Source organism: Vanellus vanellus (genome assembly GCF_965231255.1).
Source record: "Vanellus vanellus genome assembly, chromosome: 2".
NCBI lineage: Eukaryota > Metazoa > Chordata > Aves > Charadriiformes > Charadriidae > Vanellus > Vanellus vanellus.
The window spans coordinates 65063844-65090614 of NC_138906.1; the positions used below are offsets into that span (position 1 = coordinate 65063844).

Consider the following 26771-nt stretch of genomic DNA (forward strand, 5'->3'; position numbering starts at 1 on the left):
CAGCCTTCATTACCAGGTCTGGATGAACTACTGTGGCTGGATTTCTCTGATGCTTCATCTTTAGTGTCACCCCTGCTTGGTACCGGTGTCTCTACTTCCCTCACCAGACTGCTTCAGGGGTTTTTACTGCCCATAGCAAGAGTACTTTGGTGTGAAAATTCAAGTTGCCTCCTTTTCCCACCTTCACTGCAGGCATGTATCTGCTTTCTTGCATTTTTTTTTCCCCATTGTTGTATTGCAGACTGTTAGACAGTCCTGTCTATCCATTGCAAACTCAAACTTGAGATGCGCTTTGTACACCTTAAACCGATGTGGCCTGACTAGCTTCCCATACTTAGACAAAATTATTGCTGCTAAAACTGTACCTTCTTTAAATAAATTAATTCTTTCAAGGTTGTACTCTGTCACCTGGTAACAGCCTCAACCCCCCCTACCCCGCCACCTCCCTCCGTCAGCGCCGACTTCCCCCTACCTTCCGCCCTGGGCGGGGCTCTGCCCCGCACCGCGCATGCGCTGCACCGCCCTTTCCGCCCATTCATCGCTGTGGACGGTGGCCGCTTCCTGGCGCCAGAGGCGCGGCGCGGCCTACTCCGAGGAGGCCTCGTACCGCCCGTGCCTCGGGGCCCTGCCGCCCAGGGGCTCTTCTCTCCCCGCGGGGCGGCCGCCGTTCCCTGCCCGAGGCCTCCCGGCCGCCGCGCCGGCCTCCCGCCGCCATGAAGCTCGTCAGGTGAGCGGATGGAGGCGGATTGCCGGCGACCGGCGCCGCGGCGGCGAGGAAGCCCGCGCGCTCAACGGCCGCCGTCCGCGCTTAGCGGCCGCCTCGCGGGCCCCCTCCCCATTCCCCGGCCGTTGGGACGGCGGGCAGCGGCCGCCTGCGGATCCCCGGATGGCGGCGGTGGCGGGCCGTCCGCCGGCCCGGGCCGGGCCGGGCCGCGGGTTCAGCCGGCGGCAGGGGGTGCCCTGCTCTGCCGTACCGCTACCTCAGCCCTGGGCTGGCGGCCTGCACGGCTGTGCGGCAAGGGGCTGGGGGCTGCTGGAGCGGGGCCTGCCCGGGTTCCTCGGTAAAACCACATTTTCCGGGGGGGGAGCGGGACGACACACACATCACCCCACCCAGATTTGGTTAGAATTGCTTTCCTGGTGTATTAACAAAGTCCAGAACGTTTCTATTCGTTGTACAATAATGATTGTTTGGCCTGGAAGTAGGATGCTGGGTTCAACAGTGTCTCAAGTCAAGTGTCCCAGTTGCCAGTGGTTGGGTGGGATGTGGGTTTGTTTGGATTTTTGTGTCTTGCTCTCATGTAATGCTTTACTAAACATCGCCAGCAGGATCCATGAGGTCTGGGAACGATGTCTGGAAGCTCAGAATGTGTGAATACTTGGTGCATATTGGTTTTTTGTGTCAGTATGTTAAGCATGTGAGGCTTTATGTGGGAGTGAACAAATTTTTTTTATTTAATTTCTAGGTTTCTCATGAAGCTGAGCCATGAGACTGTGACCATTGAACTGAAGAATGGGACACAGGTGCATGGAACTATCACAGGTATGGTGGCATGGGAGACTAGGGCAAAGTGTCGCCGTTAACTTTCCGCTAACAATTGGCAGCTGTGGTTTGGACTGGGATTTTGTGTTTCATACTCCCTCTTGTGGGGACCTTCTCTGTAAGATGCAGGAGATGTTCTTTTTGATTCACATCTTTATGTGCAAGCTTAAGGTGTGTTTGTTACAGACAAGTCTGGATGTTTGCAGAAGTTGGTGGGAGGCAGCAAATTCACTGTAGTCCTGGGAACCCGACTGCATGCTTTGCTTACAAACAGGCTTGGGGGCAAAGGAAGTAAACTTCCAAACCGTTGGCAAAGCTGGTGTAAGCGTGGTATTCTCTTAGAATTTTAGCAGCACGATAATGCTGGTGTTGCAGTCTTACTACTGAATCAAACTGGTACTGGATATACAGCTAGATTTTTATAAGGTGTTTTAGTACATCTGACTTTCATTTGTGAAATTGTAGTAAGCTATAGTCACATAAAAATCTTACAGCTGAATGGCCAAAAGAGAGGAGACTTTTGTAATGGTAGTACAGATAAATGGCAAATGTTGATAAGGTCTTAAATCAGTTAAACTTTGTGCATAGGCAATTTTAATCTAAAAATTGTTAATTTCTATTGAACATGTTTTTGCTCTGGTTATGGTGAAGAACTTCTATGGAAAGCATCTTTGCATATACTTGCACTGTTTTCATGAAACTGATTTGAAAACAGATAGCTTGATACAGGGCAGAAAGGAATCCAGGTGTCAGGAATCTGGTCCCCTGCTCTTGCCAAAGGTTTATCATATAATACAAGTTTGTGGGTGTTATCGTCTCACAGGTGCTTCTTTGTATTGCTGAACTGATAGTTGCAGGAAAAGCCTTGATGGTTCATTATGTGATTCTCATACATATTGAAAAATGCGCAGGCTATTTTTGATTGCATACTATTAATGAAGGATGTTGTTCCGAGAACGTTTGTGTTGGCATTACATTAGAGACAATCAGGTATGTACGTGGGGCACCATATTTAATGACGCAAACCTTTACGGTTAACTTGATGAACGTGCTTGATCTCCTCTCCTTCAGTTACCCCAGACTACTTTTAGAAGCTCTTCTGCTCAGACACCTAAAGAAAATAAAACTCAAACTTGGCAGAGCTGTATTCTGGGCGATTGCTTAGGCGATTTTTTGGCCGGTATCAATCTGCTGATATTTGGCAGTTAAAAATTGGCATTGTTTTGCAGCTGGATTCATCAACTTTGATTAGACCTGAATGCACCACCCTGGTATCTGATTGCAGCATGCTCTGTTGAACCCAGCTAGGTAGGAAGCAAACAAACTGCTTGTCTCCTGACCTTGGTGCTCCTGCAGGCCTAATTGTTGAGCAAAGTCTCTCTCATTTTCTGCTAAGAATCTGTAAAAACTTCAAATGCAATCCATATTTCTAAAATAATAGTCTTCCCTTTACACTGGTGCGTGAATTATGTTCGTAATTGCTATGCCGTCTGCAAATTGTACAATCTTCTCTTCCAGTGTGCGAGTTGGCCAGAGCAGGTTCAATGAAGAGGCAGGTTTCCTGTAATGCATTGCAGAAACCAAGGGGGCAGGTCAAGTCGAGTGGAGGTGTCAGAGAGCTGTGTAAAATCTAGAAATAAGGGGAGAGGACAGAAAAATATATGGAATAAGTGCAACATAATTGGTTCTTCTGGTTCTGGCCTGCTACTCACTTATGTTATTTAAATAACGTATTTACATGGAAGACATCTTACAGTTTGTCTGTCTGTGTTTATGAAATGAGACAATAATTATTTTTACCATAAAGGGTTGTTTGTACAGAAGTTTGAACGCACAAAAGATTTTGCACATGCGGGTGCCCTGTCACTGAATTAGCAGGTGTTTGTAAACTGCGATTTCCATCTTTTGCCTAAATTTTTTTCTCTCTCACTTTGGTCTTCATAGTTTGAGCTTAAATCCCATGCAAGACTTGTGATATGCAAAATAAAAGTAATATAGGGCACTTCTTAATTATTTTCAGGGCTGTTATTCAATACCTTCATTGTAGTTTCAGATTGTGCTTAGCACTGCGTAGTGGGCACAATACTGACTGCTTACAGTTCTTACATACTGGCTGTTGGTGGAGTTTGTAACCACTATGATCATTCCTTGCAGTAGTGTATCTCTTGTACTTTGATAGAAGGTATCACACTAATATTAAATGTGTTTTATCAGAAAATAGGTGCTTCTTTGGCAGTTGGACTTTTCCTAAGGCTTACAGAAAGAGGAAATGATCAGGTTATTTTGCCTCCTCAGAGGTTCATTTTGCTTCCTTTTAAAAGAGTCAAAAGACTAGTATTGGACTTCTGTAATAAGCAGCAGTTCATTTGTTATCAAACGAATTGTTTTAACCGTTTACAAAATTGCTATGAAGGCAACAATTGATAAGTTAGCAAGCATAATTTAAGAGAGAAAGTGACATGTCGTTTCCTTCAGTTAGAGGCTTAATTAATGAATGGCAGAAGCAGGTGTTAATGAACAGGATAAATCTTGAAGCATGTGCATACTTAAAAATAACCAAGGGACCATTTTGTAGGCGTTCATCCCTGAAATTAGACTTGTGTTGTTTCAGGAGTGGATGTCAGTATGAATACGCATCTCAAAGCAGTGAAAATGACACTGAAGAACAGAGAACCCGTGCAGCTGGAGACGCTGAGTATTCGAGGGAATAACATCCGCTACTTCATTCTGCCGGACAGTTTGCCTCTGGATACTTTGCTAGTGGATGTGGAACCAAAAGTCAAGTCCAAGAAGAGAGAAGCAGGTTAGTTTGTGCTTTTACGGTCTGTGTTTGTTCTGCCTTTGTATGCATGTTAGTACTCTTAATCTGAAGATGTCTGATTTGAATGTCTTAATGTCTGCGTTTGGCTGCTAGTTTTTTCATCTGTGAGGGTTTGATGCTGAACTGGCTAAGTCTGCCTTGCTCACTTTCTTAGTATCTGTAGAGCTTTCTTTCATGTGAAATTATGTGTATGTAAATGTTTTTAAGCTTGAGTAAATCTTAACCTATGACAGTCTCGGCTTGACACCAAAGAGATTTACATTTCCTCTTCTCTGAACGTCTGCTGTTTCCCCAGTTTGTATGGGGAACTTCACATAGCCTAATGGGAAAGTACAGAACAGCCTCTTCAACAGTGCTGAATGCTTCACTGAAATCTCACTTGATTGTGGATTAAAAAAATCTGTCAAAGAACTGAATTTGAGAGACTTGAGAATCTGAGGGACTCAAGGCTGTATTCCGATGAGCAGCTCTCTAGGTTTGGCTCCCAATAGTCTTCTACTCTGCGCTCTTCCTGGAACTTTTTTTTTTTTTTTAAAGGCTGCTGAAGAAAAACCTTTTCTTTAGAGGCCTAACAGTACAAAGAGTAATTCAGTTTTAATCCACACTATTAAAGATTAAAATCCAGTAAACCCTGAAAAATCTGTAGGTTGTCTTCAGGCAGTATATATTTTGCCCAGTGACCAATCTGTGTGTTTTTAAAATAGTGAATTTTAGGTGAAAGCTAACAGTGCTCTAAAATAACATCATACCATTTCTCCTGTAATTAGTGTTTTAAGTTTTTGGATCTCTGGTATGTGATCCATGCGTATGTTACAAATTGGTGTGCGTACCTTACTGAAACAGCATACGGAACCCTCAGGTGTGTGCATTGCTGAGTGCAAGTGTTATGGCTGCTATCTTTATAGAGTATAAGGATAAAGCTCCTGAAAGTTTTTGGCTCCTCTCACATCCATTAAAAATAATCTGACCACATGGAGAAATTGGAGTATGGTTGGGTTACGTTTGATGTGATGTGAAGAAGAACATCACTTTCTTTTCAACGTTGAAGAAAGAAAAGGAGCTGTGAGAGTGCTATTTACCTCGGTTTAATACTCTTTGCATCTTCACTGCACTGAAGCTGCAACTTTACCTTAATCTGTAAATGCCCTTGGGCTTCAAAAGCTTGTAACTCACGGTCTGTCCCTGGCAAATGAAATTGTCGGTGGAGGGGAAGATGCTGGCCAAGAGACGTACGTGGCACATGTGCTCTGGGTCTGAGTGTGCTGGCACTCAGCGAACATGACTCTCTACTGATGCTGTAATCATTGGGTCGGTGTTGATGCTGCCGTGTGTTTTACAAAGAGTCAATCACCAGCAAAACAAATCACACCTTGTTTCTCACAGATTTTTTCTATGCCTCTGCTCGTTGTGTTGTTACTGCATTTCTAATCTAATGCCATCAGATGGAACAGAGTAATTACAGCCTGCTTCTTGAGTGTGGATGCTACTGTGTGTCTCTTGCCCAGCCACCCACTTCCACAGAATTTTAAGTTTCTTGATATCTTTTTCAGCCTTACATTGACAAACTTGTTTGAAATTAACCAGTAATTTCAAAAGTTTGTAGGATGGCCTTGCAGCCTGATGAGACAGGTTGTGTTTCGTTAGGAAAAAGAGGTAAAACAACACGTTATCACCGTATGGATCATGTGGTCTCCAGCAGTTGCTTGCAGCCTGTGTTATTCTGTGATTCTGTCTTCCCTTTACCATTAAATAGCTGTACTTAAAAGTAGGAGCACAAGGCCAAGACCTTGGCCTGAGAATCACATCTGAAATTGGCAGAGGCATAGTTGAAAACAGCAGGAGCTGTTTGGTGCTGGGACCCTTTCAAAATGCTGCCTTTTCACATGGTGCCTGAGCTTGAGAGCCTCACAGTGTGTTAAAACTCGCATTTCCCTTTAGCAGACTACTTTATAAACCACAATGCAAGCTGCAGCAAAAAAAAACGTCTTGTCCACTGTAGTTAACAGTAACAAAATAGTCTTGTCTTGCATATGCTTTTTCTGATGCCTGAAAAACTAGATTTATCAAAAAAAAAAAAGAGGAATCATAGTTCTCTGTCAGACTTCCAGCATTTGGAAGCAGCCAACTGTGACCCCATATCCCCTTGTTCTCTGCAGTGAAGCCAAAGACAGAGGGCAGTCTGTGGAATTGGTATACTGAAAAACCTTATGCAAAAGATGAAAATATTTTCTGAAACTTACTGAGCATTAACAGACTTACCATCTGACTTACTGCTTCCCTGTGATGAGACACTATGTTGTTTACGCTTGATACAGAATGTTTTAATCAAAATGAAAGTATTCCTGAGACTCACTTGATTTATCCTTTTTGTTTCATCTGCAAAGTTGCTGGAAGAGGCCGTGGCAGAGGCCGTGGGAGAGGCCGGGGTCGCGGAAGAGGAAGAGGGGGCCCAAGACGATAACTTCTCACCACGCAACTGCTACAAAATTCTGGGCAATTTTGGCTATTTTTTTTGTACAGGTCTTGTTTATGGTATCCATTTTTAATAAACGGAAATGTGGAAAAGTTGTCTTTCCTTTGTTAGTGAAGTCTGGGGAGGGAGGCATGTCCTGTGTCTAGAGGCTGCTGCAGACTAAGCATGTCTTGTTGGTGTTGGTTGTCATTGTCAAGGCTTCACCCACCCCCGAAGGCTGTACAATTACCTCTTGCTTTTTGCCCCAGAGCAAGAGACTTGTGTTGGTGTGCTTTAACAATGTTTGATTTGAAATGAATCCCTCTTTTGTAAAGCACTTGCCCTCTTCTAATGGTTACATAGTTTAGACACTATATTAAGAACCCACATCCCGTGAGTGTGTCTTTAATGTTGTTCTGCAGAGTGACGTCTTTAAATTTCATAGATAGAATTTTACTGTTTTCTATTACATGAATCTTATAATTTAAACATGTTGCTTTCTTTATACAACATTCACATAGGGAAATCAACCAGTTCTGTGGAACTACTGGATTGTTACATCTCATGATTAAAGTATACCTGGATATGAACTTTGTCAAAGCTAATTATATGGCATACTTTTGTTGGGTGGGGATTGTAAAGCAGCTTTATGACAGATTACTTTTAGTGTATTTAAAAATCGCATCCGTAGAAAATACAAAGTACAGCACAGTGCACAATTACATACTGGAAGTGGAAGTTTACTTCTTCTCGAGATGGGAGAACTTCTGCAGCTCATATGTGTATATATATATTTATATATATAAACTGCTTTGCTGGACAGAAGTGTAAAAGCAGCAGTGTTAGCCGCATTTACCTCAAATACCATCCTGCTGACTTCTCCCTCATAGGAAAAGGATTACTCACAGTCGCCTTGCAAGACTTCAACAGTTTCATCTGTTGACAAAATACAGATGTCATTTCAAATAACGTGCGTGCTTGAGCATGGCTTTCTTGAATGGGAAGGGCATTTGCCAGTACTTTGGTGCAGGAACATGCTTAGTTGGTTGCTCATGTTTCCACATAGGCAGTGCTACAACAGGGTGGAAAAGAATTAGCTAGTGTTGTGTAATGGGTTGATATGCTGGTTAGTTGTGCTAGCATTTACTAAGCTGCTCTTCTGTTTTTCCCCCTCTTACAGAGGCCGTATTAAAGCATCATCTTGTTACAGAAGAGCTTTTTTCTTTTTTCCAAACCATTGTGGAACCTCCTAAGAGCACTTTTTGGTCAACATAGCACCCACCGTTCTTGACTCTATAAATAGCTGCTACAAATAATGGTTGCTGCTGTCTTCCAGCAGCGCCCAGTCACTGACGATGGGGGTAAGATCTTCCCAAATCCAGCTGTCGATGTTCATGCAACGGTCGAACAGCTTTCCCTCTTCAGTCTCTTCCTTATAAAAGTTAGTAGTGCCCCCAGGGGTATGCACATGGTGGATGCCGCCACCAGCAGCCCGATCACCGCAAGGGCGTAGCCTGGGTAGTCCTTTGTCACCAGCTGCCCCTGCAAGGGAGAGAAGAAATGTTGGATCTATGGGGTCCGTGGTTTTCGGCGTCCTGGAGTCAGGTCTGGGGCAAAGCTGTGTATTTCAACAGGACACTAGACAAGCACTTGCAGGCTGCGGCAGCCTGTGACATGGTGCTTTTCTTTGTCTAGCCGTACAAGCTTAAAATTGGTAACAACAGAGCTGCTGACAAAAATATTGGGGAAAAATTTTCTGTCAGCTTTGGCAAGGAGCAGATTTTGGCTTGAGTCGTGTTTCTTAATGAGATGACCTCTGTCAGGTCTCTGCGTTCCTCTCCTGGAGCCCATGGGCTCATGCTGACATCAGTCAACAGGCCAAGCCTGCCGCGGGTGCCAAATGAGTGGTAACATGAAAACAACGTGTGTAATTTGTTTCTGCGTGCTAGGAACATTTCCACAAAAGGTTATGAAACCAGTGATTACTTACCCAGTAGTAATCCCCCTGTGATAAATACACAGTTCAGCGTTCGTACAAAAGCATTTTGGCCACAAAGAAAGATGTATACAGGAATTATGAAAGCTATTTATTCCAGCAGCAGCTCAGTTCTACCACTAATTTTGTTCCAAACACTACACTTTGGAAGTCATTTTTCTGTTTAAAGTGTATTTTTTTTTTAAATTATATTTGGATTTTCAACATAAATAAAATTTTACTGTTGGAATGGGTTGATTAGGAACTGCAGAGGGAAATGAGTCCATTTTACAGAACCGTGGCATCGTTGTCACTAGGTCAAGTTCTCCCTGTTTTAGCTTTCTACAAAATGAAGGGATGGCCCCAACTCCAGCTGCAAGCTGTTGGAAGGTGGTTTTGTGGAACAATGTAGTTAGGAAAGAAGGCTGTGTCCTTGCAGGAATTAAGGGAAGATTTTAAAAAAAAACACCAACCCAAAAGTCATTTACCTGTGTGGCATCCCATGCTTGGTATTGCAGCGTTCCCGTGAGGATATAGTCAGTGATGTAAAATATAAATAGGCTTATAATTAGCAAAGGACTAGCAAAAGCCCACATAATTTTCCAATACCAGTTTGGCTTGCGTCCAATCATGGTGTGAAGATCTTTCTCAAACCTGTGTTTAAATAAAAAAAAAACAAAAACCAAACCAAACAACCCACGAACATATTTTTGAGAAGAGCTGTATATGTTCAATTAATACTTTCGTGTAAGTTACTTCAAAACCACCTACAGAATTAAATATGGAAGCTGGGAAAGGGGAGTATAGTTGTGCAGGAGACTAATGAGCAGAGAGGCAGTGTTGGAAGAACTGGCCCAGAGTGTAAGTTCAGGCTGTTATTGGTGTAAGCTGATGAAGAAGAGCAACGATGCTTAAATATGGTGGCAAAACCACTCATTTTTGTGTAGTTGAGTTGTTCTCACCACTGTTACTCAACTGTCTTTGAGGCAGCACTAATGCTGGAGACAGTACCCAAAATCATGCAGGAAACTTGGAGCTAACTTGAAAGCTTTGAACACGTGAAGGACAACTTAATGCCAATGTTGCTGCCCGTAGAGGTGCTATGCTAGTGGAATAACAAAGCAAATATTAAAGCCTTTTCCTTTAGACGCCCTGAACGCAAACATCTCTGCTGTGTAAAACCTTTCCTGATGCTGGATGTTGCTTTTACCCACAAGGCACAACTTGGGAGAGCAGCAACGTGCAAGGTTTGAACCCAGCCGTACTGGCGCTCTTGTGCTCACGCTGAACTCCTGTGAAAGGAGAAGCGGAGTTTGGGCAGAAGGTGCTTTTGAGACCAAAGAACAAGAAGAGCAGGGAGCAGCGTGTACGGCTCATTACCGCTCCCCTGCCTTTAGAGGAGGCGTCAGCCCAGCTTGTCCCCCACGCAGCCCTGAACCTGAGGCCCTGGTCTGCAGGGATCCCATTGCCTTGCTGATACCATAGCGTCAGAGAAAAATTTAGCCCCAAGTGGTGTTTTTATTGTTGGCCGGTGGCCACACCCCTGCTAGCCTGCGATGAGGAAAGGATGGTTCAAGCTTTTACCTTCTTATCCCATAGATATAACACACAGCGATGGTTTCTACCAGCACGATGAGCAGCAGCGAGAGGGTGGCTGCGTAGTCGTTGAATATGTCAAACCAATAATTTCCAGCCTCCATAGTGAAGGTTAGGCCAATCACGCAGTTAATGAAACACACCACACCTGCGCAGATAAAACAGGGGCCCTGCCGTTACACCTGGAAATCCAATTGCGTGGGCAAAATGTCATACTTCTTGAGAACAAAAAAACTGGTGGAATTTCTACTAATTTCTGTTGGGGAGCAGCTTTCTCAGAAGAGAAAGATAATTTTTTTTGCCCTTTGGAAACAACCTGGCTCTGTGCGTGTGTTTGTGAATGTGCTGTGCTGGTGTATCCTAACTGTTGCTCCTTAGCAAAGACAACTGAGTCCTAGCTATAGCCCTGTCGTGTGTGTGCGCAGCATCTGCTGTTACAGAATCACAGAATGGTCAGGGTTGGAAGGGACCTCTGGAGATCATCTAGTCCAACCCCCCCGCCAGAGCAGGGTCACCTACAGCAGGTTGCACAGGATGGCGTCCAGGCGGGTTTCGAATGTCTCCGGTGTGGGAGACTCCACAACCTCTCTGGGCAGCCTGTGCCAGTGCTCTGCCCCCCTCAAAGTTCCTCCTCATGTTTAGATGGAACTTCCTATGGTCGAGTTTGTGCCCGTTACTTCTTGCCCTATCACTGGGCACCACTGAAAAATTACTGTTCCCATCCCCCTGGCACCCTCCCTTTTAAGTATTGATAAGATCCCCCCTCAGTCATCTTTTCTCCAGACAAAAAATACCAAATTTTCACAGTTGCTGCTGTTTTGCTGTTGCTGCCAGGCATCCAGTTAAAACAGGTTTTAAGGTGGGACAACTGATTTTCATGCCCAAACAGGAGCACGTATCACTTTCGGCCAAAGACTGAGCTGGTTCGCAGTTGGGCTATCAGTGATGTGGCTGAAGAGCTACTCGCTGCAGGTGTCTTGACATGTCTCCTGGCCCTTTTGAGTATCACCAGTCAGTTGCCACCAGTCTGAGTGAGCTGGGGTGCGTTGGGGAGCCCGCAAATACACGGCCACGATTGCCCTAGTGCTTTGAGACCTCCCGAGGGAAGATGCTGTACAGGCTGGGCAGGGTTTCCCAAGGGCAGGCAAACCCTTCTGGCAGCGTATTTGATATTCTCCACTCCACCTGAGGTCAGAGAGGGACCCCCTCAACAGCTGTGGGACACCAAAGCTTTTTGCACACACGTGCCCTCTCCCTGCATGGCCTACGCCGCTCACGGCAGGTGCTTACCTGAGATCACCTCCTTGGGAAACCGGGCAGCGATGACCTTGCTGTCGGTCAGCGGCGTGAGGATAGCGGCGGTGTTTCCCAGCATGCTGCCGATGCCCAGCATCAGCAGCATGACGAAGTAGAGCACGGAGTACAGCTGGGGCACCTCCATGTTTTTGATGGCCTCAGAATAGACTATAAATGCCAGCCCCGTTCCCTGGACGGCCTGTCAGTGAGAAGCAGGTAAGAAGCGAGTTACGGGCAGCTCCTCAGCTCAATAAGGGACACAGGAATGAGGACATATGAGACTGATCCTCCACAATGACAAAATAAACCCGTGGTGGTGGGTTCTGCGCAGCAGACACAGATGAGATCTTCACCGATTTATTCAAACCGGACAGAAACTGGCACAGTCCTGCTCGTAGTGAAAACATTTGCCCCATACCTTTCCAACCTGCCCTGTCCCGCAGCTGCCACCAGCACCCCGGCTGCATGGCCACCTGTCTCAGTTGCTAATGAGCCAAACGAGCCCCTTGGCTGGTTGAACCAGTGCCTCCCAGCCCATCCCAACGTGCAGAACTGAGCCCCATGGTAGTCCCCGGCCAGGCAGCTCCTCGGTGTGGATGTGCCCATGTGGAGCTGAGGGGCTGCCTGGGCTCAGTGGGAAGAAAGGAGGGAGCGAAGCCCCAGCACCAGCACAAAGCAGTGACTCACCGTATCTAGTTCAGCTTCCAAGCTGCAGTTTTTAAGCTGCGGCAATAATTGGGCATATTCCTGCGGGTGGGTGGCCATGAGGTACTCTTTCATCTCGTTGAGGTTGTCTGCTGTTAAAGAGCCTTCCTCCAGGTCAAAAGCGTTCATCAGCAGCAGGATCACCCTGGGAAAGATTATAGGAACTTGATGGCTTTCAGGCCAAGATATAAGATCGATGCTGATTTTACCCCTTGACCCCTCCTCCATCAGCCCCCACATGGGGATGCTCTGCCGGCCCCACAGCTCCAGTCTCTGTGGGTAGGAGCCCCGGTACTTCCAGCGGGACGTTGGGATGTGGGCAACCTTCCGCTCATCTCTGCTTCAGAGGGAGCAGCTCCCACACCCACACCGCCGCTCCCAGGCAGGTATTTTGGGTGCCGGCCAGTGCCAGCTGGCGTTTCTTCCCTTTTGCCCTCCGGTCCCATGTCCGCACCCCACCAATTTAACGAGCGTTTTGGTGATGAGCAGGGACCTGCAGTTTGGTTTCCTCTCTGATCAGCAGATAGATTGAAAGCTGTAAAAATATGAGTAAAAGCGTAACTGCCGCAGGCCCTGTGCCAGGGACTGCGTGTGAGTTTGCTGCCATGGGGCACGATCCTACGGGCTGCCGGGCACCTCCAGAGCATCACCGCTGAGGAAGCTGCGCTCCTGGCGCAGGGCTTAGCCTTAAAGGGGGGGAATCTGAGCCTCATTGTATCTTATTAATCAGCCCCCCTCCCTCAAAGCATGCGCTAGGACTGGGGTGCAGGAGAAAGTGCCGCTGTGACTTGCCCAGGCAAACTCATCCTCTTGACCTGGCCCGTGCCTGGAAGCAGCACCCAGGGGTCACAAGGCACACCAGCTCTGATCTTTCATCTCATCCTTCGCCGCTTTAAATCGCGCCATTAGCTTTATTAGAGCAGTATCAGGGCTGGGGTCAGGGCAGCTCTGGCAGCGCTGTGTGCTGTTACTTATTTACCTCCCCCAGAACGGTTTGTGGTGGAAAACAGGTGAACTAATGCCAGCCTCTTACTTGTTTATACAGCTTTCGTAGTTAAACGTCGCCTTGAAGCCGTAGATGGAGAAAGTCACGATGCTGGCAAATATGGACGTGGTGCTGTTGATCAGCGAGACGATGATGGCGTGCCTCTCACAGTTGTTGCTGGGCTCATTGTAGCTGGCGAATGCGATGAGGCTGCCAAAGCCCAGGCCCAGAGAGAAGAAGATCTGCGTGGCGGCGCTGATCCACGTCTTGGGGTTTGACAGCTGCTCCAGCTGCAAAACCAAACGGGGAGAGCGGGAGCGTGAAGCTGTGCACAGATGGCCGGCACTGCCCTTTCCAGCCTGCGGGGATGGAGATGGGGACGGGCTCCTTTGTGCACCCGTCTTAGCTCAGGGGTGTTTTTTGGGCAGAGTTGCTGCTCAGTCTGGAAGTAATATGCTACAGGTTATGTTAATGGGTGGTTCTTTTTCTGCAGGAGAAAGGAAGCTGCTTACAGGCACCGTGGCAGAACAGCCTCCAGCGGCTCCCAGCTGGGGGTTCCACCTGCCTGACCGAAGCTGCTGCTGCAAAAAGCCAATGTAAGGAAAAGGAGCATTGCCACCTTTTAAAAACCTACGTGTTTGGTAACTAATAGCATTTCATGAAAAAAAAAAATCAGTGTGTTTTTTCTCTACCTTTGGTGTGAACATGTAGACGAGCCCGTTCACGGCACCGTGAAGTGTTAATCCTCTGATGAGGTATATGATGAGAACGCAGTACGGCAAAGAGGCTGTTACATAGACGACCTGGGGAAAGGAAAGGGGGGAAAATACCTTGGTCTAAAGAACACACAAAAAAGATCATAGTAGATTAGCTCTTTCTCACTTCCTTTACATAAATAATTTCCATTATTGTGTTTGCTACCTTGCATTAATCTTTAAAGAAATATTTTCAGATAAATCTAACTTTAGATTTAGGTTTTAGGGAAACAATTTTTTATTACTGAAAAAGACCTGTGCTACTGTTCCCAGGGTCTTCTCTTTGATTGGAAAAATAAGAACACAATCTAAAATATTTGCAGCATTTACAAACTCGGTTCTGCAGCATTTAGTGGAGTAACACCAGTTTGCAGCCCTCTGTCAAGAAGGCATTAGGCAAAAGTCATCCATCATCTGCTCTAGGAGGAAGGTGAGCAGGTCCCATAAAAGGTCAAAATTAAACTTGAATGAAACTATTTTAATTCAGATGTGAAAAAGACTTTAACTTCATGTAACCCACATGGGGGGAATTAAATCTTTCAGTTGTCTTCCATGAATTTTTCATCAACCCCCTGAATTTGAACCTAAATGTTCAATGTCCACATTGGAAAAAGCCACTTGCCCAAAAAAAAAAAAAAAAAAAAAAAAAAAAAAGAAAAGAGGAGAAAAGAGAAAGAGGGAGAATCCTATCACTTTTCTCTTTGCTGGGATTACCTCAATGGCTCACCCAGAACCATATATAAAAACTAACTCACAAAAAACACACCTTCCCAAGCTCATGGGAAGAGAATTGTCCGGGGAATTATGAAATATTCCTCTGGTATGTACCCGCCTCCGCTGCCTGCTGCCATCTGCCTTTCCCCATTACGCACCTGGAGATGCAGCAGCTTCACCTTTCCCAGCAGGACAGCCCTGTGCCCACTGCCCAAACCCACGGCTGTTCCTGCACAAGGGATGCAGGGGAAGCCCCCTGCGCCCCCCTCCTCCCTCCCCAACAAGACCCTGCCTTCACGATGCTGTTTCCATGCTCCTTGGCTATTTATTTATTTCTTTTTTTTTACCCCCAAAGCCAGCTGCAGCAAGTTTAAGAGGTTATTCTTAGTTTACAGTCTCCTGGCTTTCTGCATTCGGCTAAGACGATTTGGGGATTACAGCCCTCAGCTTGCTTCTTAGTGCAGGCTCAGCCGGGACATTGCTTTTTTTATTACCCCCCTTTCTCATAACTTCTGCTGCAAATAAATAGTGAGCAAAAATGTCCGGTAGGTGTAAATTTTTTTCTTGCAAAGACTGAGGAACAGACATCTCCTGACATGGCTCTGCCGTGGCAGGTGGCTTTCCACAGGGCCAGCAGCCCGGCAGCTGGTTTTGCAGCAGAGGAGGCTGCATTTAAAGGAATTTCTGTTTTCTTTTCTTTTATTTTAATAGCACTCAGTGTTTTTATTGAGCCTTCTTCATTTGCAGCTTAACAGGGTGGCAGAGGCAGCAAGGCTGGCTGCTCCGGGGGAGATGCCGTAACCCCAATTATCAGCAGCCGTGGCTGCTGCCGTTTTGGTGCCCGCTTATCCTCCCCGTGTCCTACCGGGGCTCAGTGCGGCTGTGCCCGCTTCTCACCTTGCCAGTGGACTCGGTGCCGCGGAGGATGCAGAGGTAGACCACCAGCCAGGCCAGCATCAGGCAGAGCGCCTGCTCCCACTGCACGCTCCCGCTGACCTCCAGCGATGGAGAGATATTCAGGGTCTCCCGGTACCAGAAGTACTGTGTGGATGACGTCTTCTCGCACTCCTCCTCATAACCTGTGCGGTTGCTGTTCAGGGGGCAGGTGGCCCACGGCAGGGGGTCCTGTGAAGGAGGGGAGGAGCACAGGGTGAGTGCCCACCATTAGCATGGCAGGGAGAGCCAGGGTGTTGGTGGGAATGAAGGTGAGGGTGGCTTTCCGAACCCTGGGCTTGCTTGTCCTCACGTTGTGCTGCCTGGGGCTTGGGATGACCCTCTCCCCTGGGGATGATCCTCTCCCTGGGAACAACCCTCTCCCCAAGAACTGGCCCTTTCTGATCCTCTCCTTTGGGAATGACCATCTCCCAAGGACAGACCCCCTCTGCCTCTCTTCCCTGGGGATGACCCTCCTGATCCCCTCTCCCAGGGCTGAACCTCTTCCCTGCCTTTGGGCAGACCCACCCCAGGGTGCAGGACACCATGACCACCAAGGCACATGTAAGCAAGGCATCGGGGGGCTGGCTTTGACCTACATTTTGAGAAGAAAACACAATGCCTCTGGAGACCCCCCAAGAGAGGGACACCCCGTCTCCTTTTTTGACCCCAGAAAAGCCCTGGATGGGTTTCTGGAGCTTTTGTTCCTCCCTGGCTGATAATGGTGCTGGGCAACATCCAGCACCAACGCAAAGCCACTGCAACCCTCCGTGGCCACAGTGGGGCCAAGGTCTGCCACCGGGAGCCCACACACCTGGAAGGAGTGGAAGAGGTACCAGAAGGCCCAAGCGTTTATCACGTTGTAGTACATGGAGAGGAAGAAGGAGACAACGACGCTGGCGACGCCTGCGGACATGGAGGGAGGCACTTGGTCAGTGGCAAAACCCCAAAACCCCATAACGCCCCGTGGGGGCTTTGCTTCTGCACGGCCCCGTGCACAGGGCATGCCCCCACCGCTGCAGCCTCCTCCTCCTCCCGTCAGGGCTACCCTGCACTGGATTTTATACTTTAGCCCCTGGGGGCGTGAATATTCAAAGTATCGTTAAAAACAGAATGTGCTTGTAAGCAAATTAGAGATAGTTTGGGCTATCAGAGTAATTTAATAACATAACTATGTAGGTGGGAGCAGACATTGGTAAACGGTAGGCAGCAGTGGTAGGAAATTAAGGCACTGTTTTATCACTCAATGGTGAATTTGTCAAGACGATGTTCTTGGGGTCAAAGCCCAGTGTAGGCAGCCCCAGGGGCTTCACACCATGATTTTGGCAGCCTGCTTGAGGGCAGGGGACCCACACCTCCGGGCTCGGGGACCTGGTACAGCGAGGCAGGGTCTGGCCCTGATGCCGAGGGATGGGGTAAATGCATGCTGTGGGGCATGCGGATAACAGCTTTGTTCAGTCTGGGAAGACCCCAGTAAAACCCCAGTTCTTGCCTGGTTTCTTCTCTGAAAGACAACACTCTCCATTCAAAAATCACCCGCGTTCCCCAGGCACTTAAAAATAAAGATGAAAACTGAGAACATACCGACACCGCAGAGGTAGGGGCTTATTATTTTCCAGGCACCAATGCTGCCCTGACGCATGCGCTGCCCCACAGCCAGCTCCAGATAGAGCAGTGGCATCCCCTCGACGATCAGCATGATCAAATATGGGATCAAAAAGCCACCTGCAAGAAAAACCCAACAGATGGCCTTCAGCAGATCAGCAGTATAATAAACACCAGGTCACCCTATTCATGGTCAAATCATCCCATTAGTGTCCCAGGAGGTGGCTGGAGTTGGGTCCCGTCCAGGCACCTTGTGTATTGAGGGCACACCACAACCCTGAGGGACATCTCATGGGGTTTCAGGTGGTATCCCAGATGGTGGTGGGCACCGAGTGCCCGAGTGTGGGGAATTTTCCACGCGCACTTGGCAGCGCTGGGATTTCTGCTGTTAAAATGTGCCGGTCGCCACCTCGGTGTGGTGGAGCTGCCCAGGTGCTTTGCGGGCGATTCGAGCAATGTTCGGGGCTGGGGCTGTTAAAGGGTAACTAACCGCCAGCCAAACCTTGTAAAAGATAATGAGAGAAAGAGGACGAGGGAAAGATTTACTTCTTGTGCGGTGGTCTGCGGCGGAGCTGAAGCACTCAATGAAAAAGTAACAGCAACATCTGCATTGAATAGAGTTTTAAGTAACATATTGAAGTCTGGCCTAGCTTAAAAGAAAAAACCCAAAAAACCCACAACAAATTACAAAAAAACTCCCCCCAAATCCCATGCTGAGGCTGCAAGTGCCAGCAAAGGGCTGAAGGCTTTTCCCCCAGGGTCCCACCTGTGGGAGCAGACCCCGGGACAGAGGCACACAGCCTCCCCCTGCCCCACATCTGCTCATCCCTGCTTCCCTGGCACAGAGCTGTAGGGACGCTCCTGCAGAAGAGGAACAGCAGGACCAGATGGGCGGGCAGCAAAGGAGGGGAAAGGACCTTCCCACCTGGCAACCAGGATGCACTTCAGCTTAAATTTCTGCGGGGGGGGGGGGGAATAAAAAAAAATCCTTGTCCTCGACTTGGGGCTTGCTTTAGAAAGAGCTGCTGACTGAGTCAAAAACTGGATTTTTGCGAAGGCTTTCCTGCTTCCCTTTTTACAGCAAGCCAAAAATATTTACGTAAATATCTCTTATTTAGGATTTAATCTGCGGCATTAACATTCCTTACAATGGGCTCGGTGCAGCGCTGCAGAGGAATGAACTCCGGGCAGTGACTGAGGCAAAGAACTGGAAATAAACACCGAACAATAATCCGGTTTATTCTGGGAATTAATTTCCCACCTCCCGTCTCTCTCATTATTAGGACCCCTTTGTTAGGCTGTTAGATAACTTCCTATGCCGCAAGGGAGCTGTTGGAGGTTTAAGAGCTCCAGCAGCCACTCCATCCTGCAGGGGTTCGAGCTGCCCCAGTGGCCGCCGAGGGGAGTTTTGCCACGTACCGCAGGGGGGAAACAGCATTAGGCCCTTTGTGAAGGCTTTTCCACCCTCCCAGCACCATTGACATGTTCTTGGTGTAGGCTCTGCCACCTCGCAAGGAGGAGGAGTGCCTCCAGACTTGGTCTTCACCCCAGTGTCCCCCCCGGCAGCTGGCGGTGCTGGGGCTGAACCCCCTGCCCCTTGCTCTGCACCCTGTTTGCACGCAGATCTTGCTCCTGATGATACTTTTCCTAGAGGGCAGAGCCAAAATGTCTCATGTAAGTGACTCAGGGCAGCTGCGTGCACCAGCTCCTTATCCACTGTGGACCAGCACAGCTCCCCTGACTTCCCTGCTCATTTACACCCAGCGTCGCTCCCTACGGTGCCAACCACCTGCAAAAACCAGCCCCCAGGCCAGATCCCTGCAGTTGGCACCACATGTGGAGTGCACCTCGGGTCTGGTCGAGGCACCAGGCTGGGTCAGAGGCACCCCCACCTCCTCTCAGCATCCCACCTGGTGCCCAGGGGCTTCCTCGCTCAGGGCTGAGCGCTGCTGAGCACCCCCGCCTTGCCCTGGTGGGGTCAAGCTTTCTGGAGGTGAACAAGAAGAAGGAGGCAATATGCTGATGAACAGAAATGCCGGAGGTTGTAAAGTCTGCAAATACCCTGTTTATGAGTATCATCAGCGATAAGGATGCTATTGCTCTGCTGGGCAGGCCAGGGACCGGCTCTCTGCTTTTCTACAAGGAAGGTGCCAAACGAGCAGTTGCTGGCAGCCCCCCCTTAAGCCCGGTTCCTGGTGTATCCAGCTTTTAAGTTCCTGAAATGATGTTTCGTTTGCGTGGGTTTTGCAGACCCCTGGAAAGCCACCAAATCCTTTTTAAGAGGGCAGTGGAAAACAATTAAGAAAAGCAAAGCCTGCTGTCAGGGGTTTTAGTTTCACAGCAGGGAGAGCTGCCTCTCCCCTGGGAAATGTAACCAGGGAGGACAAAAGTGGTGGAGAAACTACTCTTATAAAAACATATTTTTCAAAAAATACTTGGGTTTATTGAACCTTTTTTTCTGGTTAATCGAGTGTTCCAGTTTTGATTACATTTCAGAGAATTTCCACCATCTGATTTTCATGCTACTGATGGCCGATAAGAAGAGGATAAACCACGCAAAGACCCCAGTGTCTGAGTTTTGGTGTCCTTCAGGATGTCTGCCAAGATAGGCTGCTAGCGAACTAATCACGTGCAGTTTAATTGCATACAGAAACACTTGCATTTTAAGCTTTGTGCTAGAGTTCAGTGTCAGACACGAAGTCCTTACCCTCAGAAGCATCTGGGTAGAGGAATACACCCAGAATTACTACGCGTCTATCACTTCTGCTATCTGAAACATCTAAGAAAGCTTCAGCCACTGCAGCATCTAGCTTCTACTCTAAGTTCACCCAGTGTGTTATTTGGATTTTTCTGACCTGATCCTACAGAGCAGCTCTGATGCCGTCCTAGCACTGAGCTGGCTTTTCAACAGCTAGCGTGAACCGACTCCCACCACCGCACGTCCATTTAGAAGTAAGCTACAAGCCAACAAAACAAGCACAAAACAAGCAAAAAGCACTTAAACATCCCAGTCTGTTTCTACCTGAAAGGAAGAAAAGGCAGAAGCAGACCAGAAGCAAATAAATGAGGCAGATGCTCATCACAGCACTTAACGCGCAGCTGAAATGGGTCCAACACTACAACAACAGATGCAGTGCAAGAAGCAGTATGAAACTGGGATGTCTTATAAAGAGAGGCTCTTTATAAGGAATCTTCAAAACATGGTCATTAACCAGTGGTAGCTGTATACTAGAAGAGATTATTAGTGTTGTTTTTTTAATTAATCTAATTAACTGACTTTTGATTTGTAAGGAAGAACATCTGTGGCTGGTATATGATATACACATCATCTTTCTCCAGTTTGGACCTAAGAGAGTGATAAACTTTCAAAGAACTGTTTTTTTGTGTTTTGTTGTTTTTTTTTGTTTTTTTTTGAGCCCAAACCAACTTACTCCGTTTTCAAAACTTCCTGGGAGGCTTTAGCTGCGGAACTCCTGTTGATTAAGGAGTTTCAGTCAGCTCCAAGGCAGATTTGCAGCCAAGTTATCACCTCCTAAAGTAAGGCTTTGTATAAGAGACAACACATTAATGACAGCAGTTTGAAACGATACAGCTGATCCTTAAATTAAATCAGCATAATCATTTCCCTTTCGCATTATGTTCCCAGTGAATGAACAAGGAAGTGAACTAGCTTCTGATTCCTTCAGAGTGGTTCAATGAGGCAAGTAAGTAATAAATTAATACCATGTGGACCCACATCTCTCATTCTACCTCCATCCTTCTTACAAAACATGGGCCTTCTCACTGTTTCACTGCACTTCTAGGAAACGAGTGCCACTGTGTTGGGGCAGCTGTCAGGTAAAAGCCTTATGCTACAGAATATGTAAAATAGAGCAGCAATAGGAAAGATTGCACACCAGCAAAAAGCCTGACCTCCCGCTCTGCCCTGGATCCCGCTGGGTGGACAGGGCGCTAGCACAGATAACACATGTTTGGATTTAAAGTTTGCCACACTCCTCCTCGAGAGAAGCAAGAAACATAAGCCACACTTACCTCCTCCGTACATCTGACATAAGTATGGAAACCTCCACACATTTCCCAGCCCCACAGCATAGGAAATGCAGGCGAAAACGAACTGCAGGGGATTGTCCCACAGCGGCCGGGATTTCTCCATCGCCTACTTGCAGGCAGAGGTTTCAGGAGAGCCTTCCTGCCTTCTCTCCTTCAGGTACTCTGCCAGCCCTGCCTCAGACTCCACGCCAGCTTGGAGGGGAGGGAAAGGCGGAGGAGCTACGCTTGCCAATTCCTATCAAGCTTTTTAATTACTAATCTTATTAACAGGCACATACTGAAGTAGGAATGCTGGTAAATAGATTATAGACACACACAGAACTATAAAATTGGTACTTTGGGTGAATAGCTGCTTGGGTTTTGACCAGCATTTCTGGGAAGGATGTGAGCCCGGGGATTTTTCTCGGCTCACATGCTGACTTGACACAGGGAGGAAATAACACTGGGGCTGCAGCCTGGTTTTGGAAATGGGAAACTCCTTCCCCACGGGGCTCTCTTCCCTAGGAGTGGCATCGGTGTGTGTGAGGTGCCAGCACAGAGAAGGGATTCCCACACCATTAGGACTGAGCTTAGTGCCTATCAGAGCTGGCTTTTATTCCCAGTGTCCCTTGTCCTAAACGGGTCCTCGAGCATCCCGTCACTCACACACTGGAGCTCAGCCCAACTGGCCCAGCACACTCCCCAGTTCCAGAAGTGGCCTTGAAACAGTCCCTACCAGCCATGCAGGTCCCCTGCAGCCTTGAGGACAACACTTCAGTTTGAGTCTTCAGGACTACGACTCTCCCTCCACGTGCTCTGTGTGTGTGCGAGAGCGCGAAACAGCCCAGTCTCCTTTCACTTACCTGCATGCTCAAATCCCACTGCTGCAGACGAACTTTTCTGAGGGTCTGCTCTTTCAAAATACTTTTAAGCAGCAAGGACCAAATATTCACAAAAGCCCCTGGGAAAAGGTGTCTGTGGCCTGCTGTGGAGGCAGGAGGACATAGGAGACCTTTGGGTCGTCTGAACGGGCACTGAGATGCCAGGTCTGAACATGAACCCTGCGCGCTTGGGCCCCCGCCAAGGTACACGTTGAGCTCAACCACTTGAGACAGGTCTCCCAGTGAAGGAGGCCACCGGCAGCATCTGTAGCAATAAAAAGGGTCTGAACCAGTCCAAGGACTCAGCTTCCCTCCTCTGTCTAAACATGAGGGTTTTTTTCATGCCAGGACTGGGCACCTTTTGGGTTCATTTTAGAAATAAGAGCCGCTGAGCTGCTGGCAGTCTCATCCCTCCAGCGCCAGCAACTTGCTCCCCGGAAGCGCTGCGTGCGCTGCTCCAGCGTCCCATCAAGGCACTGGCAGAGCCGAGGCATCCAGCTGTGGGTACGGGTGAGAAGTCCCACCACGGGGCTTTTGGACACGAGCCCAAACTGCAGAGTACGTCATGCAGAGTTGTTGGGACCAGCAGAATAATGTAGCAGCAAAGTCACAAAGCGGGACGCCACTTTTTCATGTGCTAGAAAAGGTGACTGCAAAAGGTTTACGTGTCTCCCAGAAGCGAATCCATTCTTCACGGCATGTTTTAATGCTGCTGGAGATTGAGGTTGTCATTGGACAACATCAGGGTTTGCCAAACCCTCCCAGAGTACAGTTTTGTGGAAGCTCGTGGCTCTTCTGCAACATCCTTGCTGTTCTTGTCTCGCCCACAGAATTGCAACGTGCCAGCTAGCCCTGGAAATGTGTCACATGGGCAACCCTGAATTCTGCTGGAAGGAAAAATCCAAGGCAATTTTAGGTCCATAAGTTATTAAACTGAAAGACACACACCGAGTAGCTACAGATATGTTAACGGTCCCACATCACAAAAATTTTTGTAAATTATTAAAAAGTTAAATGTCTGTCACTGCCTGCGGGATTTATTACAGATGATGCTTATAAATAACTTACAGCATTTAATAACTCGCAAACGGGACAGCCTTAAAAATAGCACATTGCTAGCACGTGGGATGCTTCTGTGTGAATAGATTACTGCTACTGATGAGCATAATCAAGTTAAACATTTCCTCGGCTCTGTACCTCCTTCCCAGCACATTTCAAACTGGTTTACTGATGGACTGGCGAGACCGTGCAGGCAAAGAGGTGTGCTGTCCTCGGCTTGGGTCAGGCCAGAGCAGGAAGTTCAGATGCAATGAAATGAATCCTTGCCGCTCCCACAAACGTCAGGCTCATAAGCAGCTAAGCAGCTCGGATCACAAACTTCTATGAGGTTTTTAAAGGCAGTCATGCACACAGGCACTCAGCATAGCGCCTGTCATCCAGTGGCTCCTTGAGAGACAGGCTTTAAATATACTGGAAGGTATTTGAACGGGTAACACGGATTCTTCCTGTGGGACTTTCCACACACACTTCAGATAATCAATATGCTATTTCTGATGCTATTCAAGATTTCGTCTCCTTTGAACTTCCTTCCTTTGGGTTGGGTGAGGACTTGGGCTTTATCTGCGAAGACAAAGATGAGCCCTTAACAGACACGTGCAAGAACTTCTGATCATTTCACTGGTCACATTAAAGACTGATTAGAAGGATTTTTTTTTTTTCCCCTGGTACCTAACAAATGTGAGAGTGTGGGGTTTGGGGGAAGTGGGTGAGAAAGGATGAGCGTTCATCTCCACAGCAGGCCAGGGACTGATGGCACAGCATGAGACCTGCCCTATGTAAACCTAATCAGAATCTGGTAAACAAAGCAGAGAATCCCATTTCTCACTGAAGCAAAACTGGAAGTACTTAGGTAAAGGTACCAGCTGAAAATCCTGGGCTTATGTCTCTTGACACCAGCACAGTAAGAAGCCAAGCGCTTCTCCCAGATACATAAAACACAAGCAAAAAGGGAGTCTGGAGTCCTAGCAACAGGTTGGGGACTATGATTTGAGGGTGGGAGAGAAGCTTGACAGATCTATTGCCAGAAGAGCTAGAAACAAGGGAGGGGGGAATAATAAGCAGCAGTGGCAGAAGTCTGGTATAGACAACTCCTAGATAATTCCACCACGTAGCCTGGACTTTATTATGCTACATCCAACATAGAATTGTTTTGGTTGGAAGAGACCTTTAAGATCCTTGAGTTTAACTGCTAATCTAACCATGCCAAGTCCACCACTAACCCATGTCCCTTGGCACTACATCTACAGGTCTTTGAAATACCTCCAGGGATGGCGACTCAACCACTTCCCTGAGCAGCCTGTTCCAATGCTTCACAACCCTTTTGGTCAAGAAATTTTTTCCTTAAATAGCCAATCTAAACCTCCCCCGGTGCAACTTGAGGCCATTACCTCTTGTCCTATTGGTTCTTACTTGTGAGAAGAGATGGACCCCCAACTCGCTACAACCTCCTTTGACATAGTTGTAGAGAGCCATAAGGTCTGCTCTCAGCCTCCTTTTCTCCAGGCTGAACCACCCCACTTCCCTCAGCTGCTCCTCATAGGACTTGCTCCAGACCCCTCACCTTATTGCCCTTTTCCGGAGTCGCTCCAGCACCTCAATGTCTTTCTTGTAGTGGGGGGCCCAAAACTGAACACAGTACTCGAGGTGTGGCCTCACCAGTACCAAGTTCAGGGGGACTTTCACTTCCCTAGTCCTGCTGACCACACTATTTCTGATTCAGGCCAGGATGCCGTTGGCCTTCTTGGCCACCTGGGCACACTGTTGGCTCACATTCAGCCGGCTGCTAACCACAACCCCCAGGTCCTTTTCTGCCGGGCAGCTTTCCAGCCACTCTTCTGCAAGCCTGTAGCATTACATGGCATCGTTGTGAGCCAAGTGCAGGGCTATATGCTAGATTTGAAAAATGCTCTGGGCTTTCCTTGATGAGCCAGATATGTGGGAGGGGGGACAAAGTGTCAGCAGGGGCCAGCTCTGGTGTTTAGTTATCTACCATTCCTGGAGGCACTCCTTTCCAAATGGAAACATGCTGGTTGTTAGCATATTGGATGATTATCAAAGGAAAGTGAAGGAAGAGTTTCTACAGCCTCTCCAAATGTTTTGTGATGTTATCAAGGGAAGCAGATATACAGCCAAGAGAGCTGCAGCCCCCACATATGGTTTTTCTGCTTGGATTGCTTGTTCACAGTTGCTAGTCTAAGCTCCGTGTTTCCTTACTTTAGGAGAACGAAAGAACCCAGCTGGATTTCCAGATCTTTGACAACTCATAGGCCATGACAACCGTTGGATGATTGCTCTACATTTAATTGGAGATTACAGTTACTCCTCTAAGCAGTTATTAGGATTGCAATTATTCCTTCCAGCTCATCACTACTTCCCCCCCGCCCGCCCCGGTACCTAACAAATGTAAGAGAGTGGGGTTTAGGGGAAGTGGGTGAGAACGGGTGGGGGTTCAAAATTAGCTGTTTGGTTCCAAACTGTAGATGATGCCCTTGAGGTCCATACCCTGAAGTCATATCCAGCCCCTAAATTGCCCTTAAAACTGTTTTGCACTACCTCAGTCTGCAGAGATGAATAATATAAAGCATCTTTATGGAGGCCTTATCTGCAAGAAAGCATGCCTGAAAAAAAAGGTGCTTTTGAGGATAGAGCGCGCAGGAAAGCAGAGAGGGCCAAATTGTGTGGGGCATTTGAAGGGGTTCCAGGAGGCAGTGAGGACCAGCATCACTTTTCCCCGCTGGCACCTTTGCTGTGGCAGCAAAAGCTGGACGTTTGTCTTTTTGGCTCCAAACAGCGGCGAAAGTGAAAAAAGGTGCTTTTGAGGCTAGAGTCCGCAGGAAAGCAGAGAGGGCCAAATTGTGTGGGGCATTTGAAGGGGTTCCAGGAGGCAGTGAGGACCAGCATCACTTTTCCCCGCTGGCACCTTTGCTGTGGCAGCAAAAGCTGGACGTTTGTCTTTTTGGCTCCAAACAGCGGCGAAAGTGAAAAAAGGTGCTTTTGAGGCTAGAGTGCGCAGGAAAGCAGAGAGGGCCAAATTGTGTGGGGCATTTGAAGGGGTTCCAGGAGGCAGTGAGGACCAGCATCACTTTTCCCCGCTGGCACCTTTGCTGTGGCAGCAAAAGCTGGACGTTTGTCTTTTTTTGCTCCAAACAGCGGCGAAAGTGAAAAAAGGTGCTTTTGAGGCTAGAGTCTGCAGGAAAGCAGAGAGGGCCAAATTGTGTGGGGCATTTGAAGGGGTTCCAGGAGGCAGTGAGGACCAGCATCACTTTTCCCCGCTGGCACCTTTGCTGTGGCAGCAAAAGCTGGACGTTTGTCTTTTTGGCTCCAAACAGCGGCGAAAGTGAAAAAAGGTGCTTTTGAGGCTAGAGTGCGCAGGAAAGCAGAGAGGCCCAAATTGTGTGGGGCATTTGAAGGGGTTGCAGGAG

General features: G+C 47.8%; 2 protein-coding genes across 2 annotated transcripts; one reads left to right on the forward strand and one right to left on the reverse strand.

The window, feature by feature from the left end:
• Positions 1–536: 536 nt before the first annotated feature.
• On the forward strand, positions 537–6929 carry SNRPD1 (small nuclear ribonucleoprotein D1 polypeptide). Its single transcript, XM_082499054.1, has 4 exons — positions 537–727; positions 1467–1543; positions 4155–4346; positions 6749–6929. Exons 1-4 carry the CDS (start codon positions 714–716, stop codon positions 6823–6825), a joined length of 360 nt encoding a protein of 119 aa, XP_082355180.1. The 5' UTR covers positions 537–713; the 3' UTR covers positions 6826–6929.
• Positions 6930–8208: 1279 nt separating this feature from the next.
• Positions 8209–21533, reverse strand: SLC6A20 (solute carrier family 6 member 20; the record flags this gene model as incomplete). Its single annotated transcript, XM_082479928.1, has 11 exons — positions 8209–8358; positions 9280–9445; positions 10376–10535; positions 11678–11882; positions 12371–12533; positions 13422–13663; positions 14066–14176; positions 15740–15967; positions 16590–16681; positions 17360–17500; positions 21413–21533. 11 exons carry the CDS (start codon positions 21531–21533, stop codon positions 8209–8211), a joined length of 1779 nt encoding a protein of 592 aa, XP_082336054.1.
• Between the last annotated feature and the right edge of the window lie 5238 nt (positions 21534–26771).